Here is a 22,657-nt window from a genome sequence, read left to right as displayed (position 1 = left end):
TCTTCAAATCCAAGGCCTTGACCCTCTCATTAGTTTTGGCGAGGTCCGCTCTGATGAGTGTAACGTCGACCGCCACAGTATCAATCTTGGAGGCCAGGGCTTCATATTGCTGTCCCATATCCGCTTTCACTCATCAAGTCCTGGAGAGAGACCTCGGAAGGCTCGGCAGAGTCTGTCTTGGGGTCAGCAAAAGCGCGGCTGGGACCGCCGGGGGAACTCTTCGGTTGTGTATACCGATCCATGACATTAGTCTGAGTGAGTCCCCCGCGGACCGGCGTCTTGGTCTTGCGCTTCTCGGACTCAGGTTTGGTGGCCATATTGGGATCAGCGCCCCAAAGGGGCCTTCTTGACCTAGTAAAAATGGCCGACGCCCGCAGGATACCAAGTCCAAATTTTAGGGCCAAAACTGGAAAATGCAGCTTGAGCAGTAGGCCGAGGAAGTGGGGATGTAGCCAGGCACTGCTGCGGTAAAGTTGCACCGCCGTGGGAGACGATCCGCCTGTAGAGCAATCACTCGAGGGTCCGGGGAGAAAACGAAACTGAAAGTGACAATCAGGCCGACTAGGGAGACGTCCCTCTGGCCGCTGTTGTTGAAATATTCCCCGGCCCAAGGAAGCAGCCAAGTCCCCGGTTACGCTCGGGGTGGGCCCAGATAGCTGAAGTCGGCGTAGAATCGGCTCCCGACGTCCAAATTCGATTTCTGAAAGGATATCAGGATCAGCAAGAGTAGATCTTCAAAAGCCCATCAGTAGAACCAGGATATTATAAGGATATGTGCGAGAGGGCGGCGCGGGTCCCGGGAGCTCTCTGCTCACGCGACCATCTAGAAAGCCCACATAGCTCCTCCTCCCTATCTCTGTTTCTTATGTCACAAACAGAACTTCAGTGCCTGCAACATGTGTGACCAATTATACTTGGATGTAAACCAGTAGAGGAAAGTCAAATCTTTTAGGCTCAGGCTGGCAAAAGAAGGGGCTATTCCCATCTAAGATCTCTTTTCACACAAAAGTCCTCTTTTTCTTGGGTATCACACTTGAACCAGTGACAGATCTGAAAATCTTATGGGCTGCGCCAAACAACTACAACATCAGTCAGCGTCCTCTTTAGAGCTCGTGTTGGTTTTGGAGAACGTATGTCCAAAGTTTTGAAATCATCAGTTAGCCATAGCAGGTGATAGCCATATTCCAGATTTTCTGCTGTGGTCTGTCTCACTCAGTTATGTCTTCAGGCCCCAAGGAGCCTTCGGGTCCTTCCACCAAGCCTCCATCAGCAGTCACTGCCTATGCCTTCATGCGGGTTACCCCTATTCGGATCCCACACAAAGATTCCTTCTGCACTGAGGGCACCTTCTGTAGCTCCACCAACAGCTTTTACAGTTGCCATGGTGCCAGTCCTGCTGTCAGCGCCACACTTAATGGTGCTGGCTCTGGTTTCGCCTCTTTGTGCCTCCAAGACACAGAATAACATTTTGAGTCTTTTTGAGGATGCCCACTTGTGTTAGGCTCTGCTATATGCTCAATGATTCGCCAAACTGATTGTCCTCTTTGTCTTCTGTTTTGATGTCATTCAGATGCCCACAGTTATGTCTTCACTGATGCAAGGCCTACAATCCCCTTCATCCATTCTGTATGGCTGATTGACTCTATGTTGATTTACAGCACACTATTCTCTCAGGAACTCGAGTTGAAGTGTGCCTCTTGTCCTCCTACTGAGGAGGTTGCCTTTTTAAAGTGGTTATCTGCAAAGTCACTGAAGTATGAATACTCTGTCTTATTATTGAAAAGTCCAAGTCTAACATTTTGACCTAGACTTCGCAGCCTGCTTCTTCTTCATTGATGCCTTCTCTGCAATTTAATGAGACCCCATTGGAACTGGTGCTTGTAGCTTGGGACAAGCTCTTTTCTGTTTCTTGTGTGAATTACCTGGTGAGTAGGTGCCATATGCCAATGCATGGAAACCCTACGTTAATTTCTGCCCATCCTTCACCTGAGGGATTAGAGGTGCAGTTATCATCGAAGCAGCAAAGTAAGAGTTTAGTTTGCGAGGGAACATGGCTTATTCCATTGTACAATTTCCCTACTGTTGGATGTGGGGTTCTTAGCCACCTCAACTCTCATCTCCAGACCACTCAGTGTTTGCTTTTAATTTGGGCAGTTTTACACACAATGGCTCTTAGGGTATTGCACCCTGTGCCCTGAATCTGGGAGATTTAGGATATTATTCTAATATTTCAGAGAGAAATCTTAACCAGTGGCCTGAGCAAACAGATTTCCTGGATGACACTGTGCAGGTAGGAAGCTATCAACAACCTCCAAGGGCGGGTCAAAGGTACTTACTGTCCCGCTCAATTTTCAAGCGTGAAGATGCAAGCTGGTAAGATTATTCTCAAGTGACAAACAGACCCACCTGAGGCATGCCCCAAAGGTGAAGATTGATTTAACAACCTCTAGATGGAGTGGCCACTTGTGATCTGCAAGGTGACACTTGGTATACCACATCAGGGACTTAACAGCCGGCCATAGACAGAAGGCATCTTCTTGCTCAGACAGTTCTGAGGCTGATGGGTATCCTGCAAGTGAACTCTTCAGTGTGCCTACATTTTTAGGATCCTTTGGCATAGGATTCTGATTTCTCCAGACATGTCCCTGTACCTGTAGTGGTGGCTAGTGCAGTACAATTTAACTTGTGAGAAGTCATTTTGTCCTGTATCAGCTGCCATCGGGTTGTGCCATCATTATTAGCTTGGTTGGGGAGGTCATTTGGATGCTATGGAAATTATAAGCCTCTGATCTACTGCAAAGTAGCTATAACACATAAATCTGTTTGAACTGTAAGCAATTTGGTAGGACTTCAAGGCGTTTCTTGCACCTTCGCGCTTAGAAATTGAGCGGGGCTGTCAGTACCTTTGACACGCCCTTTGAGGTTGTTGATAGCTTCCTATCTGCACAGTGTCATACAGGAAATCTGTTTGCTCAGGTCACTGGTTAAGATTTGTGATATGGTGTGTTGAGGAGAGAGTTGAGCTGCTTAAGGTACGGTTGTCAGATACTTTTATGGTTTCACTTTCTTAACTCGGCAAGGCTTTGCTCTGGGCACTATGAAAGGTTATCTATCAGGTCTGTGGCCTGTCTTTATTTGCTGAATTAGTCTTAAGTGTTTGAATCACCTGTATTGATGCAATTTTTGAAGGGTCTGTACGAAATGTTTCAATTTTTTTCAGTTCATCATGCTCATGTGGGACATTATTATGCTTCTCAAGTTTTTGGTGAGTTTTTTGTGTTGGCTTGTTAATTATTTTCACACATGCACCAGCTGCTGTCTAATACTCCTTCCTCTGAAGAAGATCTTTCTTATTGCTGTCACCTAGGCTCAGCAAGTGATCAAACCAAATGCACTTTCAGTTTATCCTCCATTCAGCCAGGAGCGACCGTGCAGGTAAGAGTGGTGGGGCGGGGTGAGGGAGGGACACGACATACAACTTGGAAGGAAAAATTATTTATTTATTTAATTTTCCCTCATCGTCGTCATCTGTCGAGTCCCTCCACCCCGCCCCACTGCTCTTACCTGCACGGGCCGATCCTGCGTTTAGCTTATTCTTTCTGGACAAGTTGATTTTGTCTAAAAGTGTTTCTCTTTTTCATGTCGTCTAATCTTTCACTCCGCAAACTTTATTTTATCCTCCATGTCCTAGCAAGGATGAAGAGAGACTGCATAGTTTAGACCCTCATTGAGTTCTGTGCTTTTACATTGGAAGAACTTTAGATCATCATGCTGATGTTCAGCTGTTTCTTAGATGTGCGAGTACAGAGAGTTGCAAGGCAGTACAGAGGAGCATGACTTGTTGCTGGATTATCCACTGTAGTACTTTGTGCTATTTCCTTGTCATGAAAGAGCCAGATGCACACCCCAGGATGCTTTCCAGTTGGTTGAAAGCTGCTTCTTCTGTCCTTTGCAGTTGTGTACCCTTTCTGGACAGCTGTTGAGCTGTGACATGGACTTCGGCCGACACCTTCCCTAGGAGCTACTTTCTTGATTATAGGTCCGTAGGGGTGGTCATAATTCTGATTTGTGCTGCAAGACTTTTTGGTGTAATCCTCATCAGCTCACCTCCGTTAATATTGATTTCAGTGCAGAATCTGTGGATAAAAATATGCTTCAAAGAATAAAGTACTCTCCTTTTGTAACAATCATTCTGATGCATACTCTAACTGCCCACAGATTCCTCACTGCCAAACTGCTGCCCCATTTAAAAGAGATTTTGCAGAATTTGTTACAAAGGTCTCAATCTATATCTTTAGTTGTGTACTGCCATCATTCATTGAATAATTGTTGCTCTCATCACTGCCTCTAGCGGTGTGGAGAAACATGAGAGGAACGGACGTAAGCACACAAGTTGTTTTAATATATGACTACAGGACATCACATCTGGAGGCAGGTCTGTGGCTAGAGCCAAGCTGCACCACCTGTCGGTGCTGGCGAACTGCTGCAAGCTACCTGCATCAGATCTGGCAGCAGTCGAATCTGTATGTCTGTCAAATCGCCATATGATTTTGGCTTCTTCCATATCTTTAGTAAACATAAGTATATAGACTTTTAACTTTGCTTGTGCAAAGGATCATATTACTGTCCTGCAGAAGTTTTTTTTTCTGATTAACCATAATGTCACTTTAACAGTAGGGTCCAATATGTTCTTAGATTCAATAGCGGTGCCTAAAGAATGAACGATGACGTTCCACTTATCCAGCAAAGACTAAGTGGTGGGTTTCTACGGTTACTTATGTTCATACAATATCCCCATCTTTGATCAAAATTTTGCATTGGAAATAGTTGGCCTGTATCTGTTTTAAGACTGTCCGATACAGGTAAGTAGGGAGATATCTGGAAGTTTCTGAGTCAGTGCGGAGTGGAACGACTAGTACATAACTTCTCAAAGAAGAAACAATGTCAAATGAAGCAAAAAAAAGGTCAAAAAGTTTTTATTTTGTTTCGGTACTCTTTCGAGGACCACAAAATTATCTAAAAGAAAATACATTTGATTTTACGTACAACTTAATACATTTTTAGTGTAATTTTCAAAAATTTAAAAATCTTATAACAAACATATTCATTTGGTGGCTTAACGCATACGGAAATAAAATCCCTTGCATTGACAATCCTGCAAGACCGATATATGGGCTCTAAGCATGATAACCTAGCATTGACAACTTTTTTATTTGGACATATAAAGAGCAGATGCTCTAAATTCTGTTTGCCCCCCTGACACAGGTTACATTGCGAGGTACTGTTTTGTCTCCAGGAAGAGGTAAAGGATAATAAGGGGAGTATACCCAGACGTAGCATCATGATCGTGCGCCTTGCACCATGGGTAAGAGTATATTCCAGATATAGCGGTCTTTGCTTATATTCTTGGGAGTCAGCATAAGTCTTGTACATAGATAATTTAGTACAGTGGAAGTGATCAAGCTCGTAACTCAGTTTGGGAGCAAAGTTTTTTAAAAATAGTTTGAGTTGTGCGCGTGTCCAAGATAATAACATTTCTGCACTAATTTTTGCTAGACGAAAAGCCTCTCCCAAGTTTTTAAGAAATGTAGAGTTAGTAGTATCCTTACCAAAAGTCTCGATTTTTAGCAAATGTCGCAGGGTACCCTCTTTGGAATGGAGAAGGTTATATGCCCACCTAATGAGGCTTGCTACTGATGTCGCATATGCGCTTGTGATCGTACATTCCAATCTTAGTGCCTGTACTGGTGTCGAATTGGAAACTTTCAGTAACTTTTTTAATATTTTGCCTTCATTTAAGTCCATATAACTCCATTGTTTTAGGGGAATATGTTCAGAGGCGTAAGATAGAACCGGGGGGATTTTGGCTCTATAAATTTTTATTAGTGCTGAAAAATGCCTGCTTCCAGTAGTCGTATACAGGCGTGACATGGCCCCGGCATGTAGATCACTTTTCCTTTTTAAATGGTTAATTTGTTTGCTGTTGCTCATATTATGCGAAAAAATTCTACCAAGATAGGTATATTCCTTTGTCTGTTCCAAAATCTCTCCTCCCAATTTCCATTGGTACTTCACATCTTTTTTCTTGTTTGAAAATGCAACTACTTTAGTTTTACTTATATTTGGAGTTAAGAAATGTTCTTTCGAGTAGTTGTATAAGATATCTAAAAGACTTTGAAGTCCAAAAGGTGTCAGGTCGAACATGACTATATCGTCCGCATACAGCAAAGCATGTATGCGCTGAGCGGCCATTTTCGGTGGAGTGCATAGCCCTTGTTGTAGATGCGATGGTAGGTCACTCAAATAGAGAGAAAATAAAATCGGGGCCAAAAGACATCCTTGCTTTAGGCCATTGGATGTTTGTATAATCTTTGTCAGGCCCCTGTCACTCCCCATTTGGACTCGGCACCAGGTATTACTATGTAGGTTCACAATTAGTTGCAATAGTGGTTCAGGGATACCCATTTTTCTCAATTTTATCCATAGTGTCGGCCTATCCACCCTGTCAAAGGCAGTAGAGTAGTCTATAAAAGCTGCATATATTGGTTGAGATTTTCCAGTTACGTATTTGTCTAGTAAAAATTAAAGGGTAGCTATATTGTCCGTAACTGAATGGTTCGGTCGGAACCCAGCCTGAAACATGGGAATTAGTCCCTTCGAAAATGCCCAAGATTTCAACCGGTCAAGTATTTCTGCAGCAAAGATCTTACCGCCAGCATCCATTAGAGCGATTTGTCTATAATTTCCAGCTATACTCCTTTTTCCTTTTTTGTATATTGGAATTATTGTGCTTCCTTTCCACGAGTTTGGAATATTCCCGGAGTCAAATATATAATTGAATAATGGCGCGAGCATCTGGCCCCATGCCTTTTGGTCAGCTTGATAAACCTTGATAGGGATCTGATCAGGGCCGGATGCGCCCGTACTTCTTGCCTTTTTGATATTCAGGGCGATTGACACAGCCGAGGTCTTGGTGAGTTTTATATCTTTGGTTACCATTTCTTGTTCAGTGTCCTTTCTCACCATTACTTTCGGGTTGGGTTTGTATAGATCATTTAGAAATATACCCCAGTCTTCTTCTGAGACAGGGATTGCTTCTAACTTCTTTTTAGTTCCCGTCATCTTTGCTATCAAAGACCAATATTTTCGTTGATTGCATTGTTTTGCTGCTAGTTGGATATCAATCCAATTTCGGTCCTGTTTCAACTTTTCCTGTTTAGCCCTTTGTCTTCGAATTTGATTCTTTAGTCTGTTTATTTCGACTTTATTTACTGACGAGTAACTCAAGTACTGAGCGCGAATCAACCTATTGAGTTTTTTTATAGTTGTTTGATTGCAATTTTTGTTCTTGCTGGCACTTTTCCTTTGTGTTAATCTGTCCTGTTTTGATTTACTTTGTATTGCGTGTTTAAGTTCGTTCAAAACAGTTTCATAATTCTTTATGGGATCATCAGAGTAAGTGGCAGTTAACAATTGAGTTTGTGTTATTAAAACATTCAAATAATCCAAATTTTCCGCACCCCAATAGATCCGACGCTGGGCTGTGTTTACTTCCACTTTGGGTTTATAGAATATTGGTTCATTCTGGAAAGTAGTTTGTGGCGTCCAGAGTGTTGTTAAACGTAGGAGTGCATGATCACTTTCCTCTTTAAATTTAATAGACAGTTGGGTAATTTGTTCTTTTACTTCATTCCCACATATGAAGTAATCAAGAATAGAAGGAACTCCATTTCCCTGCCTAGTAAATGAAGCTGGCTTATCTCCATTGATGTTTCCATTTAATATTGTCCCATTTATGCTTAGAAGGAATGATAATAATGAGCTTCCTCTTTTATCCGACTTTACTCCTTTTGGAAATTGCGGGAGTGATATTTCCAGTGATTCCTCCTTAAATAATGTAGACCATTTCTTTATTTCACTATTTGATATTTTAGCGTTTAAGTCGCCCATAATGATATATGATGGATGATGTTGATCTTCAAGGATGTTAGTTATGATCTCTAGTAGATGATCAAATAAAGGGTCGTATTTTTTACTTGGTGGAGCATAGATATTGAAAAGTAGTATTTTCTTATGAATATCTGATGATTGTAATTTAAATTGTACTTTGATACATTGTAGATTGTGTGAATATGTATCAATTATTTCTTGCGACCAAGAATAATCTTCTTTCAGCAGGATTGCCATACCACCTTTCGCATGACCCCTTTTGGATTTTTTTGCTGAGATTTCATAAACATAATATCCTTTTTGTGTGAAGGGGGTGGTTAACCATGTTTCCTGCAGAGCAAGAATATCTGGATAATCTTTTGTTGCATCTTTCATTTTGTTGGTGGTTTTCCCGGCCAGATTCCATGACGAAAGCTTCAGACCTTTGCTAAACCTGATGTTGTTGTGGATTATCCATTTTTTTACTGTTTAATGCTTCTGATAACCACGCCCAAGATTGTAGGTTGTTCTCTTTATCATTTGGGTTAGTGTTCCGGGACCTAACCGACCTTTCGCCGTGCATTACTTGTATTTTTAATATATCTTTTCTCATATTGTTTGATGCATATTCTCCCCAATCTGAGCTGAGGTTGTTTTTAGTATGAGATTGTCTAATTGCCGCTGTATTTTGTAAATTGGTTTTGATTTCTGGTATTGAGATTACATCATAGCCATTCTTGTGTAGAATTTCCTTCTCTCTTATAATTATTCCAGGGAGAACTGGGGAAAAGAATGACACTTGTACAAATTTGTTATTTTCTTTTTTCGGAAAGCGTACTAGGTCAATTTCGTTGCTTGTCAGAAAGTTCAGAGAAGGTATTTCTTGTAATAGATTAATTATTCTTCCACGATTGAGCGGCATATTGTCAGTGGGAAAAAGTTCTTCTATTGTTAAGTGTTTTGATTGATTTCCATCCCACTGCCATATTTTGTAATCTTGTAGTTCTTTTGTATCATTACTTTTTCGCTCTATTGATTTTTTTACTGAGGTCGGGCAGTATTCTTCTGCTTTTGGGTTCAAGGGTTTCACCAGTGGAGTTATTTGAGTCGCTGAAGAGTTCACCGAATTAGTGAAGATGTGTCTTTGAAATTTGAGTTTGTTCCCTTTTTTCTTTTGAATTCTTCTCTGAGGTCTTCTTCGCTTTTTCTTTCCTATTTTTTCCTTCAGGTCTTTGTTTATTATGGTCTTTCCCGTCTGTTTTGTTTCCTGTAGATTGATAACCTTTGTTGAATGTATTTTATTGTCAAGAGCTATCGGACCTGGACCTTTCTCAATTTCTTTGTTGGTAAAAATGGGATAGTGTTTGATGTTATTTTCGGTGATATTTTCCTTTTCTTCCCTGAAGAGTTTCTTAAGAGAATAAGTTATGGGAGTTTTTTTCTTTTTTCTTATTTCCTTGATTTTAGTCCCAATTATTATCACATCTGATGTTTGTGTACTTGCATCTTGCATTTTTAGAGACCTTATTCCTTTATTGCAGCCATCTTCACATTGTAATCGGTTAACCGTTCCATGTTTGTCAGATAAGTCATTAGGTAATTCTTTTTTCTTTTTTTCTTCCACCAAGAACTTAAGAATACCTATTTGGACATCCAGGGTGTCATCTGAATTAGATAAGATTTGACCAAGGTGGGTGAGAACTGATTCCAAAATGTCCTGTAGGGAAAAAAGTGCTTTTGACAGGGGTGGAACGGTAGCTGCCTGAGTTAAATTAGAAAAGTAGAGATCAGTGTGATTAGTTTGGTTAGTGTACAATTGGGGTGATTTTTCTGGGGAACTGGTAAGTGGCTGGTTTAGTCTTAGCGGTGTTACTGATTTTTGTTCTTCGATCTTAGTAATATTACTTGCAGAGACCTCCATGGCTAGTTCATTATCCTGGTGTTTAATAGGTGTTATTTGAGACATCTCTAAGATTGATTGATGATACTCTTCCAAGAGGGAGATCTTTGCCAGATTAATCTCTGTGTTTGATGGTCCTTGGTTATGGTTGCTTAGTTCAGAGTGTAATAGTAACTGATGTTCAGAATTATTGATTGAGAGATTTTGCTTTTTTTCTTCTTCTGATGTAAGGAGAAATGAGTGATTTTTCACAGAGAGAGTGGAAAAGTATTTCGTTATTGCCGGTGTGCAGGAAATTTGACCTGGTTTCATAGATTTATCAACAGATTTTCTGATAGCTGCGTCAGTACCCATGCGCTTCATATAAATTGTTCTTGAACGAAGTTTTTTTAAGGCCATCATAAGGAAGTGTTAAATTCCAAGTAGTCTGATGGACCTATTCTCCTAGATTAGGTGTTAATGGGGTGGCCCGTCCCGTCCTTGGTCGTCCCCGGACGGCCACAGACGGCCCGCCCTTTGCCCGGACTTAGCTCCGCGCTTGGTCCCGCGCGCGTCCCGCGTCGCGTGAGACTATTTGTTGCTTTATACGTGTAGCCGGTGGGCGTGTCCGTGGGCGTGTCGCCTGGGGGAAGAGGCACCAGCTGCTCCAGGCAGGGGTTGCTGGTCCTCGCAGTCCCCCGGGCTAGGTGCAGATCTTACTGTTGCCCTGGCCTCAACCCTGGAGACTCAAGCTGGGAGCGAAGGTCAGAGCGTGCCGACAGCAGCTCTCGCTCACACCAGCGAGTCCCCGGGGAGGCAGCAGCACGGAGCACAAAGAGTTCGTGATTCCTCGCTCTGGCAGCGCAGAGCACAGCAGAGATGATCGCTTTGCCTCGCAGAGAACAACGGAAACAGCAGTCAGGTGAGTGGCGCCCGCGGAGCGGGTGTCACGAATTTAAATACTACAATCGCCGGTGGGCGTGTCCGTGGGCGTGTTGCCTGGGGGAAGAGGCACCAGCTGCTCCAGGCAGGGGTTGCTGGTCCTCGCAGTCCCCCGGGCTAGGTGCAGATCTTACTGTTGCCCTGGCCTCGACCCTGGAGACTCAAGCTGGGAGCGAAGGTCAGAGCGTGCCGACAGCAGCTCTCGCTCACACCAGCGAGTCCCCGGGGAGGCAGCAGCACGGAGCACAAAGAGTTCGTGATTCCTCGCTCTGGCAGCGCAGAGCACAGCAGAGATGATCGCTTTGCCTCGCAGAGAACAACGGAAACAGCAGTCAGGTGAGTGGCGCCCGCGGAGCGGGTGTTATGAATTTAAATACTACAATCGCCGGTGGGCGTGTCCGTGGGCGTGTCGCCTGGGGGAAGAGGCACCAGCTGCTCCAGGCAGGGGTTGCTGGTCCTCGCAGTCCCCCGGGCTAGGTGCAGATCTTACTGTTGCCCTGGCCTCGACCCTGGAGACTCAAGCTGGGAGCGAAGGTCAGAGCGTGCCGACAGCAGCTCTCGCTCACACCAGCGAGTCCCCGGGGAGGCAGCAGCACGGAGCACAAAGAGTTCGTGATTCCTTGCTCTGGCAGCGCAGAGCACAGCAGAGATGATCGCTTTGCCTCGCAGAGAACAACGGAAACAGCAGTCAGGTGAGTTTTGCTGCCACTTCCTAGATGTTGCATTAGGGTAAGTTGAGGTTTGTGAGGGTTCAAGAACATAGGTCAGTGAAATGAAACCGGTAATGTGCGCTGTATGCTCTCAAACCTTGCAGATTTATTGTTACTGTTTCCCAAGGTAGGTGTCATTGTTCCTAAGTGAGATTAGAGAGATATATATTCGGAAAAAATGTGTGAAAAATGATGCCCATTTTACGTTGGTGTTCTTTTGTACCTCCTGTGTTGAGTGCAACCATGACTTATTTGCCTTCTTGATGTTTGCAGGTGGATTCTCAGAGACCTATGCTGCTCTATGCGATTACAATGGCATGTGCTGTCGAGAAGAGGTGCAATGGGTACGTCTGAGAAACTACGTGTGGAGGAATCGCAAACAGACATGTTTAAATATACAAAGTATGCATACTGTTAGGCGGATGAGAATGAGGAGACCCGGATGTAAACACCAACGTAACTATTACCATTTAAGCAAAAAAAATTAAGTGAACCCCCTCTTAAAGAATTAACACAACGAACAAAAAACAAACTGGCAAAGAAGTTAACAAAAAATGGGAGCATGGGTGTTTAGAGGCATAGCTGCAAAAGGGAAGGGAATATAGGGTAAACCATAAGGAGGCTGTGAAGAGAAAGACAGTGGGTTCTTGATGTTCACACTAGTAACAAAAAGGGGACTCGAGAGGGTAAGAAGATCAGAGGCCCTGGGGATGGATGTTTTTAGGCACAGGGGAAAGGAGGACTTGGTTACAGAGGCACAGGGACAGCATAAGAACTAAGAAGCAATGGGCCACACCAAGGGCCAGATGTACAACATTTTGCGATTTGCAAATTGCAGCGATTTGCATCTCGCAATTTACGATTCTCAAAATTCAATGTGCAACAGTGTCACAGACACTGTTAGCGATCCCCAATGCGGTCACAAATTGCATGCCTCATCAATATTCATGAGGCAAGCGCAATTTGTGATTCATAGGGAGGGTGGCCTGCTGGGGGCACAGACCTCCAGTCTGGGACTGCTTTTTAAATAAAGCAGTTTTTTAGGTCTTGCTGAGTCAACGCGCATGCACTGCTCGGAGAGACATTTAGAAGCTGCTTTGGGAACTGCTTCCAAAGCTTGCCCGCATATGCCTTGCGTGTTTAAGCTCGTCATCGTGATCACTTTCGCTTTCACATCGATCGTGATAACTTTCGTTGCCAATGCTTGTTTGCCTTCCCTTTCCCACATGGCTACTGTCCAGTGGTGGCGATGTCCGCCTCCTGAATTGCCATTCCCTTGCAAGCAGTGAACATTTGCTGCTCATGGACTCAGCGTGCGCCTCTTCGGCTATCTTCACCTGGCTGGTTGTGCATCTGTATTGCTCCGGTCTTTGGAGGCAGCGTCCACTTCCCTGGTTACTCTCGTTTGGCTGGCTATGAACATTGTCTCTAGTCCCTACAAAAAGAGTGCATTGTTTTCTTCATTTTTGCCTGTATAATCCCCGTCATTCAGCGGCGGTAGCCACCTTCCCAGCTACCGGCTCCTGACTAATCTGCAGTCGCTTCTTCTGGTCCTGCGTAATTATTGGCGTTTGACTATCTCTCAAGAAAGGAACTGTTCTACAAAATGGAAAATGATTCTTCTCTGAAATTGGATAAGGTCTGCGTGATATATTAAATTGAAGAAACTAATCTACGTGATCCGTAACCAGTCCAACTAATCCTACCAGAGTACAGGCAGAACTCAAGCCACTGAACACTGTCGAATTTTCTCTCTTTCTCTCTATTTGCCCTGGGCATTAACCGCTGGTGCTTGCGGTATATTCAAGAGCATTAGGGGTTGGTTAGCAGGCGATTGAGGTGGACTCTCTTTGCTCCTGCAGATCCTTGGATTCAGTTGAGTTGTCCTTGACATCATCTACGAAAGAAGGAAGGATGACTTTTGGAAATCAATACATACTTTTCCTTGTACAAGGCCACTTCAAATATTGATTAACGAATGGAATCTCAGAGATTTCTACGATGGAATGATTATACAGCCAGTTGAGAAGGGAATTGAATTTGGGAAGTCGAGTACCCTGCCACACTTACAGTCCACTTAACTACTTAACTACATAACTAGGGTCAACAAGCAGCAGTGGAAGTTGGAGAGGAAACCATGTTTTTTTTTGTAAGAGCATAATATGTGTCAGTGTGTGTCTCTCTGTCTATGCCTATCTGTGAGAGTGTCTGTGTTTGCGTGTGAATTTGCCCTGCTACTGACTAGGAGTCTTACCCACACAAATACCCACACCCATGAACTATGTGTATAAATGATAATAAAGAAAGAGCCAGCCTGCAATTCTGTTTTGCTACCTCTTGCAACCACTGTTCATATGCAAATTGAAATGAATAAATAATGTTGTCCAATGCATCTTAGTATCACAGAAAATGTGAGTTAAATTGTCTATTGACTGATTAACAGATATGCAAAAAGCATGCATAATACCTTCTGATCATTAAAAACCATGCAAGCAGCCTTCTCCCAGGGTTGGCTATTCCGTTTCACGTGTACAGTTTTAAATTGCTCCCAAAAGTTTACAATATGTACTGTCTCAGCAATAGGTGGTGATATCAAGGGTGGCGCCTGCTGCCCACACAGATCCACACAGCACCTTCTGCATGCATAGAGTTGCATGCGACTGGACATGCTACCCATGTGTAGAGAGCCACAACATACCTCCATTTCAGCTACACAGTGATAATTCCCTTCCTTAATGAAGCATCTGCTACAAGAACAACAAGCATTGGCATAGCCAATATGTCTCACCTTTGGGACCTTATAAGTGTTTAGCCATTCAACAGTTGATGTTGTTGCACCAAGGATATTGTGCTGGATAACTAAACACTTATAAGCTCCCAAAGGCGAAACCTATTGGCTATGCCAATGCTTGTTTTTAATGCAACCCATTTTCCTTAAAAGATAACGGACTGCATTTTAAAGAGAAAAGTAAAACTTTTCCGTTTAATTTTTTAAGGGCAGGCAGTGGTCCCTGTGACCACTGCCAGCTCTTAAAAAATATTTTCTCACACACTCACAAAGGGGAATGTGTCCCCTGGGGATCCCTTCCCTTTTGCTAGTTGTTTGCCACCTACTTGAAGTAGGTTGTAAACTGCAAGTGCTTTGTGGCCGCAAATGCAGTCACAAAACAATAGTACATGTTAGTGAGTCTTGGTATTAGGAAGGGATGCCCCTTCCTAATAGAGAGAGTCGCAAACGCTATTTTGCAAGTCCGTGACTCGCAAAATAGCACTTGTACATTCCATGACCATTTTTGTGGTCACAAACAGGCCGATCTCCCATTTGTGAGCGCAAAAAAGGGTCGTCTATCTGGCCCTTGAAGCTCCTAAAAACGTTGTGAAAGAAAAAAAAACAAAAGGGACTTTAGAGGGATGGGGCTTTCCAGAAAAAAGAAAACAGGTTAGAGCTCCAATGCTCCTTTCTTCAAGTAAGGCTTTCAACCGTTTCAATTAGTCAGGCAATAAATGTAATTAAAGTTGAAAAATTAGTTGAAACAGATTAGACGGAAATGATTAGTCAATACATGTAGCAGACTCACTTTTTAAAAAAATCACACACACAAATATCCGAATGCAATATCATATCAGACGGTTGTTCCTCACTTAGCTGTTCCTTTTATTAATATATTCTTTTCCGACCTTCTAGAAAACCAAATTAATTTGTTCATGGCCTCCATGTTCTGACCCATATTTGATATTATGCACACTTAACAGAGACTTCGCAATCGGGGTGAAAAACAGGAAAGAATATAAAAGTGTATTAAACGTTTTAAAAACGTATCAAACTGTTTTGTTAAATGTTAATGTTTATTAACTTAATATAGTCATTTAAAAGTAGATCAATATAAAAAAAGTCAAGATGAAAACTTAGTATAGTCATTTAAAAGTAGATCAATATAAAAAAGTCAAGATGAAAACTGTCAGAAAATGCATTGATTTCTTGCCAGAGAGAATTTACATTTTTTAAATCCCACCTGTGGTAAAAAGTATATTTTTATTTATAAAAAATTTATAAAATTATGTTTATCAAATTTTAAAAGTAATGTTGTAGTTTTTAAATAAATATTAGCGTTAACAATGTTTATGTATATATTTTGTAAATATTTAAATCAAATGTATTTATATTTTTGAATAGTGTAAATATTATAATTTAAGACCAGTTTCTAGGGCGATTTATTTTAAGTACCTGCCTCCCATATTTTCCATGTGAGGGTGTTTCGGTACCAGGATTGACCATGGTGCTGGACTTACTCCAGCTCTAAGCTGGTTTAATCCATCACTTAATGCCATCTGGAATTCCTCATTCAGACAGAGGGTTTTCCCATCAACCTGGAAACACGTGTTTCTTCTCCCAATATTGAAGAAACCTAACACTGACCCTGAAGTCACCAGTAACTACAGGCCCACCTCCTTGCTCCCTGCTAAAGTTTTAGAGAAATTAGCCCATCAGCAGCTTGCGGCTTTTATTGAGTCCAATGGGCTACTGCCTGATTCCCAGTCCGACTTTCACCCTAGTTTCAGTACTGAATCTGCATTCATTGAGATGGCTGACTCCATTCTCTGAGCAGTGGATGGAGGATCCGCGGCCATGCTGGTGCTCCTCGATCTGTCAGTGGCGTTTGACACAGTGTCCCACTCCATCTTACTGGATCGCCTTAAATGGATTGGCATCCAGGGGACGGCGCTGGACTGGGTCTCGTCCTACCTTCATGGCCGAGAACAACACGTCTCTCTCCACCCTTTCTCCTCCCCGCTAAACCATTAAGATGGGGGGTGCCTCAGGGCTCGGCACCTGAGCCTGCTACTCTTAAATATCTATTTGACACCATTGGTGGAGCACATTACCAAGACTGGGATCAAGGTGACATCCTATGCGGATGATACTCAACTGATATTCACCTTCAGCGATGGTATCAGCATCTACCTTTGACTCATTTAAAGACTGCCTCAAAAGCATTTTTGCTTGGATGAGCAGTAATTTTCTAAAGCTTAACACCGACAAGACGGAGGTCTTGTTTTTTTAACCAAGCTGTTCCACCCGCGACGCCCTTTTGATGGCCAGCAGAACTGGGATCTGCCCCTACACCCAAAGAGTCAAGAATTTGGGAGTCAGGTGGGACAAAGACTTATCCCTCGCTACCCATGTTCAACTTGTCTCAGCGGCCTGCTTTGGCAAGATGAAAACTATCAGAAAATGTACTGATTTCTTGCCAGAGACAGCTTGCAAAACCGTAGTCCATGCGTTAATCACCTCCCATCTTGATTACGCTAATGGACTCTACATGGGTTTACTGATCGGCCTGATCCACAGGCTACAGATAATACAAAACGCGGCAGCTAAACTGGTCTGCAAGATCCCTCAACATCAGGGTATTTCTCCTCATCTTAGACAACTCCATTGGCTCCCGGTAGCCAAGCGTATCGAATTCAAGGCCCTTACATTTGCCTTTCGGGCATATCAGGGTAGAGGGCCCAACTACCTGAGAAAGAGACTTCACCCCTAACAGAAGGGCAGATCACTTAGGTCCAATCATAAACGCTACCTCACCACCCCCCAGTTTTAGAAGGCACCCCCCAGTTTTAGAAGGCAAGAAAGGGGGGTAGGACATTTGAGGTGGGTACCACTAAATGCTGGAACAACTTACCTGGTCAATTACGTTTGATGCATTATGAACAGGAATTTAGAAAGGTCTTGAAGATCCGGCTTTTTAGTCATAATGACTAGATGTGCACCTCCCACTGCTCTGCTGTTGTCCGTATTAGCACCGGGACACCTCATTCGGGGTAGCTGTGCCCTCTATAAATATATCTTATTATTATTATTATTAATATTATAAGCTAAAGTACATTTACCATAGTTTTGGATCTTTTTGGCTGTAGAAACTAGAGAAGGACAGTTTCCAAATAGCAATGGCCTTTCTCTCTTGTAGGTGTGTGCATGTCCCTAAATCCTTCCCTGAACCCATCCGTACTCCTCCCTTTTAGTCGTAAATATTCCCCATTTTCCAGCCACTCCTTTCCATCCCTCATACATTTTCTACACGTATCCTTACGTGTGCGACGATCGCAGATAGAGGCAGAGGCTTAGATCTCTGTGTTTAGGTATGTCAATACTGTTTTGTAGTACATTAGTGCTGCAAAATGCAGTTTGTGAATAAGCCTCATATTCTTTGGAGACCGAAATAAATGTGCAAGGAACAGTTTGTTTTTGGTTATCGAAAATGTTCCCAGTACAATCTTTAGGAAGCAGAAACAATAGGTCTCATTGCATGAAATCCATCATTGTAGCAGGGAGTGTTTGCAGCAACAATGTAGCACTTTGCCTAGCAAGGATGCCATGCGCCATGATTAAAGTAATACCTAAAGATCCAAGATGGGTGCTTTTTCTCTAGATATGCAAGAGGGTGTGGCCTCCTGGGAAATGCAGTCCTGATGTATACCACTAACCACTGACTCTTTACATCTTGAATATTCTCCCAGGTGAAACTTTGAAGCAGTACTCTAGCGAGCTGGTGTTGTGTAGCTCCAAGCCATTGCTGGAAGTGACAAGCAGAGCTTCATATAAGCGCCACCTATGCGCGCTGATGTCTGTTCATGTCATGTGCACCTTAGGACGCAGAGCTCTTCCTTGGTTTTTTGACCGTTAACCTTCTTCTAAAAATTACACCATTATGTAAGAGGAAATGTCACCCCGTAGACTGACCAGGTGAAACCGTGCACGGATTGCCACCCTCACAAAATCTATTTATGGTGTCTGGGTTCGGTGCTCGACTCCAGGGCTTAGGCTAACTATGCCCAGATGAACCCAGAGACCATACAGGACTGTGAGTCCAAATGTTGCATTGACAAACACAAGACGACTCCATGCAGCGATTGGTCGAAGTGGAAGGGAGGGTTCCCTTACTGAAGTAATTGCCGGGGCATTGTCACGTAAAAGTCTTGGGTTAAGCCCAAGAAAAATCATAAGAAGTAAAAGCTGGAACTGTCCCCTTCTCGCAACTCTCGGGCTCCAGTGAGGGTGTGAGGGCATCAATGTGCTCCCAGTCTCTATCGGATCCCAGTTTGCTCCAGGAACATTTGATTTCCCTAGTCTCTCTGTGACATTACAGCACAGGCTTTCTGAAAGGCCTTGCTGTGCACATTCAGCTTGCTACGAGTTCCCTCTTATGTTGGTCACGGATGCATCACTACTGGAATGCAGAGGCCATTCGGGAGCGGTGGAGAACAGAAGCCTCTGGTTTCTAGTAGTCTCAACTCCCCGTCAATCTGTTAGAGTAGAGAGCGATTCACTTAGCTGGCTCACCTGGTGAGATCTATAGATGCCAGTGTGGAAAAACTCAACCGCAGGAGCTTTGTGGATTATGAATGACAGTTACACTGGCAGGTGATGCAGGGCACTGTCCAGCAAGAGGGTCATTCCAGGCTTGTTCTCTTCGCCATTGATGAGAATGTGCAATGTCAGCACCTTTGCGCATTCAAATTTCCAAAGCATATCTGTATCTCAGAGAGTATGGTATCCAGAACTCTTTGGCTTGATCATCTGTCCTCTCATCAAGCTGCCACTTTAGCATGAGTTTTTGTTCCAGCTGCTTTGCAGAGTACCATACCCGGCCCACTCAATTTGCATATCCATGCTTGGAGATTGAGCAGTGGCAGTTGACCTCCTTCAACCTCCACCCTGAGTTCATTGATGCCATCTTGGCAGCAAGGCATCCATGCACAAAATCAGTGTATGCAAGATATTGGGACACATTTGTGGACTGGTGAGTCACCCAAAGCATAAACCCATGACAAGCAAAGTTGTTCGAAGTTTTGTTTGTTTTTTCCCTTACGAAGCAAAGACTTACTGAGGGTACTATTAAGGGCTACTTATTGGCTCTTTTTGCAATTGCTGGACCAGCCTTTGTTATTTAAATCACCTATTGTGATGAGGTTTTTGAATAGTTTGCAACATTTGTTTCCAACTAAACCCTTTGTGCTGCATCAGTGGACTTGAAATTAGTTCTCACTGTTTTGGTCGAGCTACACAGTGCATGTCTTCGAGACCTGCTGTAATCAGGTTGTGTGAATCACGTTCAACCCCTTTTTTGCTACATTTCTATGTCAGTGTCCTTTAAATATCTTTACTTGCCAGTGGTCAGTCCTGCATCCTTGTCCCTCCTTTCTCTCTTCTGTTCCTCCCACAGAGCATGGGCTTAGTACTGTCTCATTCCATTATGGTTGTTTGTGTTCTCTGGGGGACTCTTTCTTTCTTGGTTTCCTGCTCTGTTATTGTTTGCCTGTGCTCAGCTTTAACGCCCTAGCTGCTTACATTAAATATAGCATTCTTTCTACCACCGCCTTTTAATGCCAGCGTTGTGTTACTGCTGCCTCCCCTGCCGTGCCTCCCTCTCCATGCTTGTTCAAGTAGCACTCAAGATGCACTTCTCCATGCCATGCCTGCTTGGTGTATACAGTAGAGGTTGAAACCAGCGTGTGTTGCCATCCCCTTCCCTACTTACATATTCAGTTTGCACAAATGCACTTCGAAATGAAAGTTTTAAAAATACAATCAGATACTTTTACTCTTTACATTCAACGTTGTGTTTGTGCCTTTACTAAAAGTATCTGCTTATTTATATAAACTTTTACAATAAACATGCATCATGCTTTTATTTTTTCTACCGCACAAATTCACTGAATGTTCCCAAACAAGACCCATATCAGGGCAGCTGAAACGTAACAACAGATTGTGTCATATTTAGAGGATACGTAAGAGGTAACTGTGTAATATGGTCCAGGATTGCAATTGAGGGATTCTGGTGTCATCTTAAACAAGAAGGCTGAAGGCCAAATGGTTTAAATGTCTCCTGTACAGTAAGATGGCAGTATAGGGCCATATGTAACATGTTATCTGTTATTTTATTTTTCATGTGTTATTTGAGATAGTTAGCTTGAAATAGCCATTTTCTTTAAGAAGGGCCCTGATTTCAACATTAGAATTGTAAAACTTTGTTTATCTTTATTGAATAAATGGTTGAAAGAATTGTGCAGTGGTGAGATATGTACATCGTTGGCTGCAAAGTTTACCTCAAAATCATTGATTTATTGCATTTCCCACATAACATGCACAATTTGCAGGTTTCACAAAAAAAGTTGTTTTTAGCTGAAATAAATAATGCTGCAAAAGAATGTGCCTCATAATATGTATTTTACTGCATAATTTAGGTAACCTTTCTGCATAGTATGGCCCTGCCTGACACATTTTTTAGTAGCCGTGACAATCGCAAACTTCTGAAGAGTGCATTTTGGGTCTGTCAATATGATGGTGAAATCCATATATCCCATTGTACAACACAATATTCTCCATATTTGACCCATCCACAAAAGTATGGGTGTTAAACCACTGCACTTCCAGCAATAAAAGCACAAAATATGTAATATAATATATATTATTCTTGTCGTAGCAGGGGCTAGTGGCTGCTGGACCCCAACCGTAGGGGTTATGATTTTTTTGCCTCTGGTGTCCTAGTGCCCCATATACTCTGGCTATACAAACTGGATCTAGTCAAACCCTTTCCACACTTGACTCTCAGGATAGCAAGGACAATGCTACAGGCTTCCCAGAAGTGTAATGTGGGGTTGTACAAGCTCATAGCTCAACAATCAACCAACAGACCTGACAAAGTAAATGTCCTGCCTACTCCTTCTTTGACCCTCCCCCCATTTTGAGCTGACCCCTCTCTAAACTGACACTTCAGGAGTGCCATGAGTAAGTCTATGGTGCTGTTTCAGTCACCCCCGACTGCTTGTGTGCACTCAGTCTGAAACATTTTCAGTCCTATCTCATCACAGGATGAGTTAGTTTCCTCAGGATCGTTTCTGGGATTCATGGCGCTTCAGTGGTGCGCCCGCACACTTGGCAGAGCAGTAGCACACCGCTGGTTATCAGTGGAGCTTGCCACCACTATGCACAGCGGCACTTTGTGGGGGTGTGCCTTCTTTGCCTTCACTTCCTAGTGGCCTGAAGATTGGCAGTCTCACCATGGCACACAGCAAGGTCTTTCGCACTTCATTGTTCCTTACAGAAGGAAACAGCCGCATTATGAGGAATTGTTCCGATGTATTTATTTAACACAAAAAAACAATATAAGTTGTGAAAAAGACCGACAGGTCCAGCAATAAAAGCACCTAAACATGATATGTATATAATATATTATTTATATATATATATACATATATATATATATATATATATATATACATATATATATATATATATATATAATATACACAATATATTATATATATACATATATATATCATGTTTAGGTGTTTTTATTGCTCGACCTGTCGAAGGCATATATATAATATATTATATATATATATATATATATATATATATATATATATATATATATATATACACACACACACACACACACACACACACACACACAAGGAAAAAGGTGTTGTTGTGTGCTGGCGTGCTACCTGATCACTGGTGGTGATCACCTGATCACTGGTGGTGCTTGAAAAACACAACCAGCGCTGGAAATATCCCAAAATGTTCCCAAAACTTAATTACAAGAAAGGGAACCGACCCTCGAAATCAGGGTCTCAAAACCTTTTCATTAGATCAGTTCACACTGGACACTTTGACACCAAAGAGACGCGTTTTGGCAGTTGGTCCGGCTTTTCTTAATCTAAAGTGCACCATGTTGGTGCTCTTTTTAAACATTAACAACCATGAACAGAAAAGATGGACTTTCCTTAAGCAGCAAAATAGTTTACCACACCAGGACACATACGTAATTATACAGCAGTAAAACATTCATATTGCAGCTACCCAGTGTCAGTAATGCCTTAATTCAAGCTAAATCTGAGTTCTCATGAGGCTTCCAATCTGTAGATTGATAAAGGCAGTACAACTGCCGAAATAAGTCTCTGTGGTGTCCCACGTATTCTTATAATTAAATTTTGGAAGCATTTTTGTATATATATATATCCCCACATGTTTAAATACATATATGTATATATCCATACACACATATGTATACACACACACACATGCACACACACACACACACACATATATAAATATTTATATATCATGAGTAAGCCTTCCTATTACCTGCTTTAAAGCTTTTATTTCACAGAAAAGGAGGAGCTCCAACTG

General features: G+C 42.5%; 1 protein-coding gene across 1 annotated transcript in view; it reads left to right on the top strand.

The window, feature by feature from the left end:
• CARMIL3 (capping protein regulator and myosin 1 linker 3) overlaps positions 1 to 22,657 on the top strand; it is a 1,019,681-nt gene that overhangs the window by 453,837 nt on the left and 543,187 nt on the right. The window contains exon 7 of the mRNA XM_078644900.1: positions 11,734 to 11,804. Coding sequence (XP_078501026.1) covers positions 11,734 to 11,804 — 71 coding nt within the window. The remainder of the gene's footprint in view (positions 1 to 11,733; positions 11,805 to 22,657) is intronic.

The sequence above is a fragment of the Lissotriton helveticus genome, chromosome 5_1 (assembly GCF_964261635.1).
Source record: "Lissotriton helveticus chromosome 5_1, aLisHel1.1, whole genome shotgun sequence".
NCBI lineage: Eukaryota > Metazoa > Chordata > Amphibia > Caudata > Salamandridae > Lissotriton > Lissotriton helveticus.
The sequence above is the reverse complement of the archived record's forward strand: the minus strand, read 5'-3'. Positions and strand labels throughout refer to the sequence as shown.